At 35.2% G+C, this 12,707-nt stretch overlaps 1 protein-coding gene across 5 annotated transcripts in view; it reads left to right on the top strand.

Moving 5' to 3' along the window:
- The window catches only part of NRIP1 (nuclear receptor interacting protein 1), a 94,221-nt gene extending 83,347 nt beyond the window's left edge, over positions 1 to 10,874 (top strand). For all 5 annotated transcript variants that reach the window (XM_045540467.1, XM_045540468.1, XM_045540469.1 and 2 more), the window contains one exon: positions 3,590 to 10,874. In XM_045540467.1, coding sequence (XP_045396423.1) covers positions 3,941 to 7,456 — 3,516 coding nt within the window. In that variant the 5' untranslated portion in view covers positions 3,590 to 3,940 and the 3' untranslated portion in view covers positions 7,457 to 10,874. The remainder of the gene's footprint in view (positions 1 to 3,589) is intronic.
- The last annotated feature ends 1,833 nt before the right edge of the window (positions 10,875 to 12,707 follow it).

Genomic DNA, 12,707 nt, shown 5'->3' with positions numbered 1-12,707 from the left:
TCTGCTGCCTACAGAGCGTTCAGTAGTAGGGTCTGAGTGAATTCAGGACTCTAAGTAGTCTCCAAATTCCTGCTTTCTTAGGTATTCCATTTTCTGGTGAATGTTGTTAGGTGATACCACTGAGTGTCACCTGAAGCAGCCTCTCAAAGTAGCCATGACCTTTGATTTACAGACTTTTCTTAAAAAACAGGTTTTCATGAGAAGTTCATTTTCCTCCACTGCTTCATGTAATTGGTGCTTTTTATAAGATTTCTTTTCAAAGAACTTAATGAAAAATAACCACCTTGGCTTATAGTAGAATTTTTTTAAAGCATCTTCCCTTCAAATCTATTCTAAATTTGTTTCTTGCCCACTTTTCTAGAAGATAGATTATTATATACACATAGTTATGCTTATATATATTGTGTTAGGCACATTTCTAAAGTGTTTTATAATTTTGATTTAAAAATCTTAAAAACATTTTCCAGTCACTTTTTAAAATTTTTTTTGTACTTGCTGATGTAAGAAAGTCATGTGAAAAGAAATAGCAATGGGAAGAGAAAATTATTAGGAATATTCTGGAAACTTAAGGGTACAGGTTCACCTTGCTTCATCCTTTAGATGTTGCTTATCACATCCTCCTTTTTTAAATGAACATATTTCACTAATTCTAAAACACATCTCCAAGCAGATTGGGAGTTCAGTAACAGTTTGTTGTATTGGTTTAAATGAAATGAACAAATTGAATATTTAGAATGACCTTTGCTTTGTCGTTTCTTTGATTTACAGTGATGAACTTACAGTGTGTGGTTTCAAATTTGTGATTTCAATTATTTTAGCTTCGTATCTATCCATATTTTCAGAGGGAGGGAGAGAGATGTGTGTTTGAATATCAAAATACCTTCTACTAGCAGTTTGGTCATTCAATAATTTATGATAAGGTTCAGTTATATAGTGAGTGTGTTGCAGTATAATAATTTTAATTAGCACAGGCCTCAGACACAAGAAGCTTAATGCAATTATTTGTATATGTCATTTTGTGTTCTTAAAGTTAAGTTAAAATTGAGTATATTTTCTTATTTAAAAAATGATTATCCAATTACAGTATATTTTCTTATTTAAAAAATGATTATTCAATTATATCAAGTTGGATGTGAGTGTTCTTTTCTTCTCCATCCTTTTGATTTTCTTTTTAAATGGGAGGAACCTGTTGAAATTTCCAATTATAATTGTCTGTATCTCCTGTGAGTTCTATTAGTTTTTGGTTTATGTAATCTTTAGCACTCTGTTCTATGCAAATACATGCTAGATATTTATTGTAAGGAACACTTGAAGCTGAAATAAATTATATTTATAATTTCAAAAAAAAAATGATTATCTTAGTCTCTGCCATCTAGTTTGTCTGTTAAAATAAGAAGTAAATGTTAGATAAGTGAATAAATGGTAAAATGAAGTATTGGAGCCCCTTTTGCAAAGAATTTATGGCAATTCCTTTTTAAATCAACTTCCAGATCTACTTTGAAAATTTAGAAATGTATAAAGTCAGTCTTTTTAAAGCAATGAATAATACTTTGCAATTTATATTATGCATAGTAAAATGTGAAATAGAAATAGCGTGAATAATGGGAACCCAAAGATGCTCTAGTAACCTTATTTCATTCTTCTGCTCAATGAAGTACTTTTTAAGGCTACCTACAAATCAAATCTGAAATGGCTGATGTGATTTTTGACTGATTTTTTACTCCACTCAGGAACCAAAAGATTGGGACTGATATGGAGAGAAATATAATGGATTTGCATACCCCATTAAGTGGTTGTTAAATGCCTTAATTAGTTGAGAATTAATTGTATATAACAGTTTTTAATAGAATTATAAAACTGTTTCCTCAACTCTAAGATGTCATCAGTTGTAAAATGCACCCTTATTTTTTGTACCCCTAAGAAAGAAAAATATGCCTGCAATAAGGTAACATGTCCTCAATTGCAAGATACCTACCAATGGAAAAAAGTAGTGTGTTTAGCTGGGTTATTTGCCTACTCCCTGAAAAACAAGTCAAAGTTTTGTTAGTAAGGGAAAATGGGAGAATGGATTAGGTGGTAGTCATCAGGCCTACCCATAATTATCATCATTTCATTTCAGAATCATTATAAATCTCTTAAAATGTTCATGTTTCTTAAAATATACTATAGCAAAGCGTAGAGCTTTATTAAAAATGGTGGCTTTGGAATCTCAAGGAAGTCCCTTTTCAACCTGCTCCTTACACACTTGCAACTTATTTAATTGTTACTTCCTCTTTCCTGTATCTTGTTTTTGGGCTATCATTTTTTATCTTTTTAGTCAATAAATCTAATAATTTGATACAATCAAATAATTCTTTTCTAAAGTTTGACTTTCAGTTAAACATTTCACCGAAAATGCTACAAGGTAGTCTTTACATTAAAATTAATTTTTTCAGTTTCTTGGGGACCAAGGTAGTTGTTGATAGAACTGAGGGAGTCTAATAACTTGAGCAACATGTTTTGGCATTTTGAAAAACAAATCATGGAATTCATTCCAGCTTCTCTTCCAAAGAGTGTAATAACTCCCTTCTTTAGATCTATTTTGACAAAAACTATCTAACAGGTTTTCAGAAGTGAAATGAATTCTTCTTCTTCAATTTTATATATACTGGTAATAGAAAAATAAATATCTTCTTAGATAAATATCAGTGGACTATTTTTCAAATTCTGACTAACATGTCTTTTGACATTTCTCATTGTACTTCGCGTATATAATAATGTTCTGTCTTCTGTATTTGTGAGGAATGGACCTGACATTAGTTGTTCTGCATAGAGCCCATGAGGATTTTAAAACAACTGTGTTAAACCTCTGATACCCCTGAAAGAGCACCTGAAGAATCACTCTCTGTCTTTAATAAATCATGGTTGAGAACTATAGGTGGATAAGCTTTGACTGTATTTTAATGTTTATGAATATGATTAAGACTGCCACGCTTTGTACAGGCCCACAAAATAATCCTAAATTTGTTAGTGCTTCCATTTCTTTTTTGAAGACAGAACTTCTAAAAATTACTTGTGGAGTGTCTGGTGTTTGGAGGATGATGTCAGAAGTGAATCTGTTCTGTTGGTCTCAACCCCATATTAGACTCATCAGATGAGTCCTGTCATACGCATTTCGTTTCCTTTTTCTGCACATCTACTTTTGTTTCTTCCTAAGTGCCCAATAATGTAAGGAAGCTAATTCTAGTTGCCTTATAGAGCTTTAAGGCTATAAAGGAGACTTAGCATTCATATTACTTTGCATAAAGGTGCTTATGAAAATTCAAAAACTTGGCAGGCTTCAGAAGGCAGTTATATAACATTAAGTATTTTCTCTGATTGATCATTTTAATATGGATTAACATGAGATTTCCAGTAGATATTTTCAATTGAATAAGAATGGCAATAAAATAAATTACTAAAGAAGTGACTACAATGCATATATATATATTATTTGTGTGTATAGCATATATGTATAAACTTACAAATGCTGTGTTCTTTTGCTTATAGGTATCATAACATGATCCTAGTTCTGTACCTCCTTAACTATTTTTATTTTTATTTTTTTTAGAACACTGATGTTTGCATTTAATGGGGAACAAAAGATGAAGAAGGAAAAGCAATATATTCGCTAAGGATTATATCTGCTTACTGCTACAGACCTGTGTTTTAAGGGATTCTTCTGCTCCTTCTTGCTTAGAAGTTGATCAGCTCTGTGGTCAGACAGCATTGGAGTTTGCCTGCCTTTATCTTGTCATTGCCAGAAGAAATCCTGGTCGGAATGTAACAGTACATCTCTATCTGATTGCAATGGAAGGTGATAAACTGACACTCACTTATTAAAGTTACACCACATTCACTCACAGAAAACCATTCTTTAAAGTGAATAAAAACCAAGCCCTTGTGAACACTTCTATTGAACATGACTCATGGAGAAGAGCTTGGCTCTGATGTGCACCAGGATTCTATTGTTTTAACTTACCTAGAAGGATTACTAATGCATCAGGCAGCAGGGGGATCAGGCACTGCCGTTGACAAAAAGTCTGCTGGGCATAATGAAGAAGATCAGAACATTTCTGGCAGTGCATTTCCCACCTGTCAAAGTAATGGTCCAGTTCTCAATGCACACACATACCAGGGCTCTGGCATGCTGCATCTCAAAAAAGCCAGACTGTTGCAGTCTTCTGAGGACTGGAATGCAGCAAAGCGGAAGAGGCTGTCGGATTCTATCGTAAATTTAAACGTAAAGAAGGAAGCTTTGCTGTCTGATTCTATCGTAAATTTAAACGTAAAGAAGGAAGCTTTGCTAGCTGGCATGGTTGACAATGTGCCTAAAGGCAAACAGGATAGCACATTACTGGCCTCTTTGCTTCAGTCATTCAGCTCTAGGCTGCAGACTGTTGCTCTGTCACAACAAATTAGGCAGAGCCTCAAGGAGCAAGGCTATGCCCTCGGTCATGATTCTTTAAAAGTGGAGAAGGATTTAAGGTGCTATGGTGTTGCATCCAGTCACTTAAAAACTCTGTTGAAGAAAAGTAAAGCTAAAGATCAAAAGCCTGATACCAGTCTTCCTGAGGTAACTAAAAATCTCATCAGAGATAGGTTTGTAGAGTCACCTCACCATGTTGGACAAAGTGGAACAAAGGTCATGAGTGAACCCTTGTCATGTGCTGCAAGATTACAGGCTGTTGCAAGCATGGTGGAAAAAAGGGCTAGTCCTGCCACCTCCCCTAAACCTAGTGTTGCTTGTAGCCAATTAGCATTACTCCTTTCAAGTGAAGCCCATTTGCAGCAGTATTCTCGGGAACATGCTTTAAAAACACAAAATGCCAATCAAGCAGCAAGTGAAAGACTTGCTGCTATGGCCAGATTGCAAGAAAATGGCCAGAAGGATGTTGGCAGTTTCCAGCTCTCAAAAGGAATGTCAGGCCATCTTAATGGTCAGGCAAGAACATCATCAAGCAGACTAATGGCCAGCAAAAGCAATACTGCGGCATTTCAAAACCCAGTGGGTATTGTTCCTTCCTCTCCCAAAAATGCAGGCTATAAGAACTCACTGGAAAAAAACAGTATAAAACAAGCTGCTAACAATAGTTTGCTTTTACATCTTCTTAAAAGCCAGACTATACCTAAGCCAATGAATGGACACAGCCATAGTGTGAGAGGAAGCATTTTTGAGGACAGTAGTACACCTACAACTGTCGATGAATATTCCGATAACAATCCTAGCTTTACAGATGACAGCAGTGGTGACGAAAGTTCCTATTCCAACTGTGTTCCCATAGACTTGTCTTGCAAACACCGAATCGAAAAACCAGAGTCTGACCAACCTGTTTCTCTAGATAACTTAACTCAGTCCTTGCTAAATACTTGGGATCCAAAAGTCCCAGATGTAGATATCAAAGAAGATCAAGATACCTCAAAGAATTCTAAGCTAAATTCACACCAGAAAGTAACACTTCTTCAATTGCTACTAGGCCACAAGAATGAAGGAAATGTTGAAAAAACTGCCAGCCCTCAGGGAGTACACGGCGATGTGACAAAGTTCAGTGCACAAAATTATACAAGGACTTCCGTAATAGAAAGCCCCAGTGCAAATCGGACTACTCCAGTGAGCACTCCACCATTACTTACATCAGCCAAAGCAGAGTCTCCCATCAATCTCTCTCAACACTCTCTGGTCATCAAGTGGAATTCCCCACCATATGCCTGCAGTACTCAGGCTGAAAAGCCAATGAATACTGCATCTAGCCATTCAATGGACCTTACTAAAAGCAAAGAATCGCAAGGAGAGAAGCCAGCCCAAAATGAAGGTGCACAAAACTCTGCAACTTTTAGTGCCAGTAAGCTGTTACAAAATTTAGCGCAATGTGGAATGCAGTCTTCCATGTCAGTGGAAGAGCAGAGACCCAGCAAACAGCTGTTAAGTGTAAACACAGATAAACCTGTAGGTATGATTGATAGATTAAATAGCCCTCTGCTCTCAAATAAAACAAATCCAGTTGAAGAAAACAAAGCATTCAGCAGTCAACCAACAGGTCCTGAACCAGGACTTTCTGGTTCGGAAATAGAAAATCTCCTTGAAAGACGTACTGTCCTCCAGTTGCTCCTGGGAAACCCCAACAAAGGTAAGAGTGAAAAGAAAGAGAAAATTCCTTTACGAGATGAAAGTACTCAGGAACATACAGATAGAGCTTTAAGTGAACAAATATTGATGGTGAAAATAAAATCTGAGCCTTGCGATGACTTACATCTTCATAACACAAATGTGCACTTGAGCCATGACGCTGAGAGTGCCCCATTCTTAGGTATGGCTCCTGCTGTGCAGAGAAGCGCAGCTGCCTTACCAGTGTCTGAGGACTTTAAATCGGAGCCTGTTTCACCTCAGGATTTTTCTTTCTCAAAGAATGGTCTGTTAAGTCGATTGCTGAGGCAAAATCAAGAGAGTTACCTGGCAGATGATTCAGACAGAAGTCACAGAAATAATGAACTGACACTTCTAGAATCGAAGAATCTTTGCATGGTCCCTAAGAAAAGGAAGCTTTATACTGAGCCATTAGAAAATCCATTTAAAAAGATGAAAAATAACCTTGTTGACGCTGCAAACAATTCCAGTGCTCCAGAAGGACTGTATGGGCCCTTGCTTAACCAGGAAGAGCTGAAATTGAACAGGAATGATCTTGAATTTAAATATCCTGCTGGTCATGGTTCAGCCAGTGAAAATGAACATAGGAGTTGGGCCAGAGAGAGCAAAAGCTTCAATGTTCTGAAACAGCTGCTTCTCTCAGAAAATTGTGTGCGAGATTTGTCCCCGCACAGAAGTAACTCTGTCATCGACAGTAAAAAGAAAGGACACAAAAATAATGTGACCAATAGCAAACCTGAATTCAGCTTTTCTTCTTTAAATGGACTGATGTATGGTTCCCCTCAGCTCAACAATGTCATAGATAACAGGACATTTTCATACCCAGGAGTATTAAAAACTCCCATGAGTCCTCCTTTCCCTGAGCACTTGGGCTGTGCGGGGTCTAGACCAGAACCCGGGCATTTGAATGGGTGTTCTGTGCCCGGTGAGAAAGGACCCATTAAGTGGGTTATCACAGATGTGGATAAGAATGAGTATGAAAAAGACTCTCCAAGACTGACCAAAACTAACCCAATACTGTATTATATGCTCCAGAAAGGAGGCAATTCTGTTACCAGTCGAGAAACACAGGACAGGGACATTTGGAGGGAGCCTTCATCCGCCGAAAGTGTCTCACAGGTTACAGTCAAAGAAGAGTTAGTTCCTGCTGCAGAAACTAAAGCTTCTTTCTTTAATTTAAGAAGCCCTTACAATAGCCATATGGGAAATAATGCTTCTCGCCCACACAGCGCAAATGGAGAAGTTTATGGACTTCTGGGAAACGTGCTAACAATAAAAAAAGAATCAGAATAAAATGTACCTGCCATCCAGCTTTGGATCTTTTTAAAACTAATTAGTATGAACTTGAGATCTGTATAAATAAGAGCATGATTTGAGAAAAGCATGGTATAATTGAAACTTTTTTCATTTTGAAAAGTATTGGTTACTGGTGATGTTTAAATATGCATACTGATTTTTGCTTAACATTAGATGTCATGAGGAAACTACTGAACTAGCAATTGGTTGTTTAACACTTCTGTATGCATCAGATAACAACTGTGAGTAGCCTATGAATGAAATTCTTTTATAATCGTAAATAATAGGCATAAATTAAAATGTAAAACTCCATCCATAGTGGATTAATGCATTTTGCTGCCTTTATTAGGGTACTTTATTTTGCTTTTCAGAAGTCAGCCTACATACCATTTTTTAAAATCCAAACAGTTAAATAACTCTTTAAGGGATGATTATTGAATAAAAAACCCTAGTGCTGATTTACATCTCATCCAATTTAAAAATAAATTAGAAAAATATATGCTTACATTTTTCACTTTTGCTAAAAAACATATTTATTTTTAACTCTTGGAAGGGGTTTTATGGTTCCCAATGTGTCTGCCCCACCCAGTCCTTTTCAATATATATTTCTTTAAACCTTGTACTACTTAATAAAAATTGATTACAATTGAGGGAAGTTTGATAGATCCTTAAAAAAAAAAAAGGCAGATTTCCATTTTTGTATTTTAACTACTTTATTAAATTAATACTCCTCCTTTTACAGAATTAGGAAAGTTAATATTTATCTTCAGGTGGTTTCCTGAATAGTTGAATATTTAAGAAATTGTTTTTAACAACAGAAACAAAATGGCTTTTCTTTGGACAGTTTTCACCACCTCTTGTAAAAGTTAATTCTCACCATTCCTCTGGTAGCTTCGAGTCATGACCAGGATTCCTTAAAGCTGGACTCAGACCACTTGCATTAGAATCATCTGGAGCATTTGTTTTAAAATGCAGATTCACAGGCATCTCAGATCTACAGAACAAGAATTTCTGCTAAGTGAACCTGGGAATCTTCCATCTGCATCCTAACATGCTCCCTAGGTGTTTCTTCTGCACACTGAAGTTTGGGAACCATTGCTTATGACTTTTCTCAGAACATGGGACTGTAAAAAACTATTTGATGCCTGTATTTTCCCCAGTACAGTCACACTCTACTCAAAATTTGCAATATTGTAGTTCGTATTATTACCGTTATGTCTTTGAAAATCGGGTTCAGAATACTTTTTACGACAAAAAAATTGGGTGGAGGGGACAATTTTCTTAACTGGCTCAACATCTCAGGAAAATCTGTGATAATTTCTGTGTTCTAATGAGTAACATCTACTTAATTAGCCTTAGGGATGGAATAACAGGGCCACTTACCAAACTCAGGTGACTCCAGGATGGTTTGGAAACTTCTCCTGAATACATCCTTAACTTCTATTAAAGTCATTGTCCTAAGAACAATGTTAACAAAGATAAAAACAGTTCAAACCCAGGAAAGGCACAAAACTCAGACTGACTAAACAGAAAAGTACAGAGGGCTAATATACATGACAGAATTATACACAATCACTTCATCAGATATATTATTTTAAACTAGTGATTAAACATTGATACAGTCTTAGAAGAACTTAATATATTCTTGAGCCACATGGGGTTTTGATCTTGAAACAAGTCTGTTTTTAAGTTCAATTTTTACAAGCCACAATTCATTCACCAGATGATATTTTTGTTTTTAATTGTGAACCAGGTTAGTAACGGACCTATCAAAAATTATTATATTATCACTATTAATTAGGAAATTCGTTTAAAGTTATTCGACTTGAAGCTGTTTCTAAGATTTTTATATTAAAAGTGGGTGTTATTTCCTAATATCTAAAACCCTAAATGGTTTTCTTTTTCTCAAAATGATTTGTAAATAATTGCTGGAGATATTATACAATAATAGGAGTGAATATTGTGCTATATCACAGGTGAAGGCATATGCTTATTCAGATATGAAATTCCACTGGCCAGTGAATATGTTCTACTCCATGTCCATAATGTGACAGTCTTATTGTCAACACTGTATAAGTGAAGCTTTTAAGTCATTTTTCTCGGTCATTGTGAAAGGTTGGGAGCCTTAGAGGTATGTCGGAAAAAAGTGTGAGTATTCTCCATTGGTTAGGAGGAAATGGACTTTTTACAAGGGAGTGAAATTTAGGTCAGGGAAAAGAACATCATGGGCCAGCATTACTATTTTTTTGTTTGTTTTTTGGTTGGTTGTTTTTGTTGTTAACCATTAAGGAAATGAGAATATGTAATACTTAAATAAATGTGACCACAAAGAATGTGGTTCTGATTTACTAGAGAATGCCCCCAATTTGAGTTTAGGGTGATTTTAAAGAATAACAGTGAGAAAGGGCATAAATCCACAAATTCACTTTGTTTATGCATATGTAGATACAAGGATGCACATATACACATTTTCAAGGACTATTTTAGATATCTAGACAATTTCTTCCTAATAAAATCATTTGTGAAAGGGTACTACAGCTCTCATTGGCATCAGTAAGGTAGCATTCGTTACCTGTTTATTCTGCTGCATCTTACAGAAGAGTAAACTGGTGAGAGAATATATTTTATATATATATATAAAATGTATATATATATTGACTTGTTACATGAAGATGTTAAAATCGGTTTTTAAAGGTGATGTAAATAGTGATTTCCTTAATGAAAAATACATATTTTGTATTGTTCTAATGCAACAGAAAAGCCTTTTAATCTCTTTGGTTCCTGTATATTCCATGTATAAGTGTAAATATAATCAGACAGGTTTAAAAATTGTGCATGTATGTATACAGTTGCAAGTCTGGACAAATGTATAGAATAACCTTTTATTTAAGTTGTGATTACCTGCTGCATGAAAAGTGCATGGGGGACCCTGTGCATCTGTGCATTTGGCAAAATGTCTTAACAAATCAGATCAGATGTTCATCCCAACATGACAGTTTTCCATTTCTGGACATGACTTCTGTGGTTTAAGCTTTGTGGAAGAATGTGCTTTGAATCCAAGGGTCTTAATTTTTTTTTTTTTAAATCAAGTCAACCACTTTTAAACATAAAGAATTTACACAACTACTTTCATGAATTTTTTAATCCCATTGGAAACGTACCAGAAGTATTCTAGTATTAGCAAATACTGGAATACAAGCACATTACCATTCATAATAAGAATTCTGGGGTTTACACAACCAATTTTGATGCAATCTGCTCAGTAATATAATTTGTCATTTTTATTAGAAATTTGATTTCTTCATGTGATGTCATGAAACTGTACATACTGCAGTGTGAATTTTTTTGTTTTGTTTTTTAATCTTTTAGTGTTTACTTCCTGCAGTGAATTTGAATAAATGAGAAAAAAAATGCATTCTCTCTGGTTTGAAATGACTGTTATTTTCTGGACTTTCTCTGCTTTTCAGGTTTTTCCATAAACATGAAACACATTGCTATGAAAATAGCAATAAGTCTTCAGGGATGTTTTGGCCTTCTCAGGAAAAAAAAAGGTGGCCGGCAAGTCAGTGCATGTAGAAACAGTAATTAAAGCATGGCCCCAAATGACAGTCAGTCTGTATCCTCTCTGCTGTTTCAGTCTGTAACTGAATGGCCACTGTAGATTTTTAAACTGGAAAAGAATTTATTTGTACAGTATTCAAAAATAAAGTTGACTTATACATACACACATATTTTAAGATAAGATTTTATTAGAGGGCTTTTATCCACTTTTCAATGGATGTTACATTTATTTTAAATAAAAGAATAAAAGTCTTTAATAATTTTCCAAAAATGAATGTATGTACACACATATACATATTTATATACTATATGTGTGTAGGTAATGAGTAGTTGGCCATGATAAGCAACATTCATATGTAATAAGTAATAATAGAGACTAATTTATTTAGAGGGAAAAAAATCTAACCTGTGTACCTGTTACTGAGCAATCGATAGCTGTCCAATGCACATAGAAGCCAGTACTATGGCATAAACTTTTGAGAAAAATTCTTTATTGGGAGTTGACTGGCAAGGAGACAGGAGGAAATGCTCAAATCTGTCTCCTCAAGCTGGGACTGGGTCGAGTTTTCTAAGCATGGGGTGATGAGGTATAATTTGATTGGCTCTTGCAATGATGTGATGCTGGGAGACTTAATTCCTGCGATGGGGGTGACGCCAGAACTTGATCTGATTGAATCCTAGAACTTGCCGTGCCGTGCTTCTTAATTCATTTCCCACTCCGCTGTCTGAACACTGAAGCTCCCCCGTGGTTGCACACTTGATTCGTCTGGGCATGCTCAGGTTACCTGACCTTCGACCTGGGGGTCCGGGTTGGCAACCAAGGAACAACTCACAACTGTGTTACATAAAAATTGAGCTAGATGGGTCTTGTGTGGTCACATAGTCTTGTGAGCTTGTGGCCTAGGAATTTTTATTTTTACAAATTATATTAATGATAATTTAGGAGGAAGACATTTTCCCAAAGATGCGTTCTATTTCCTGGGACTAAAATAGGTCCGTTATAATTCATGTAGCTTCTCCTCTTAACAAATTTATAAATATCTAAAAAATGTTCAAGTAATGAATATACATTCTACTGTTTTAGATTATTAAAATGTTGAAAAATTACACCTTGCTATCTGTATAGATGCTGACATCAGAATGAGACATGCACAGCCATGATATTTATTTCTATGGTTAAAAAAAAAAAAGCACAAGTGCATCAAGTAATAAACTACCTAAGAGAGATTTTTATGATGAGAACCACCAGTTAGCAATTCTTGATTATAAAACAGTACCAATGACTTTACTATTGAGGGTCTTTAAAAATCAAATCAGATTGAAATCCCTCATACTATGTAAGGTTCTTTTTCAAGCTTATTACTGTGGAAAATCGTCAACAGAGAAATAATTTTGAAATTTTTTTTCCTACCATGGGTATCGCTAAACTGCAACCTGTTTGGCTCCAGAAAATATGTTTTAAATGTTCATTATTAAGCATACCAGTAATTTTTTGTTTATTCCATAAAACTTAAAGTATCTAATACTACCTCATCTTCTCAGAATTGGTAGAAAAATCTATTGGCATCATTTAGCGTTCATTTCGTACTCCAATTCTCTAAGTGGTTGTTAGTACAATAATTATCTACAACATTTTTAAGATGCCATTTTCATAAATAAGTTAAAGATTTCTGCTCTTAAACAAAAT

This window comes from Lemur catta, chromosome 1 (genome assembly GCF_020740605.2).
Source record: "Lemur catta isolate mLemCat1 chromosome 1, mLemCat1.pri, whole genome shotgun sequence".
In the NCBI taxonomy this organism is placed as follows: domain Eukaryota; kingdom Metazoa; phylum Chordata; class Mammalia; order Primates; family Lemuridae; genus Lemur; species Lemur catta.
This window is presented reverse-complemented; position numbering and strand designations above follow the sequence as displayed.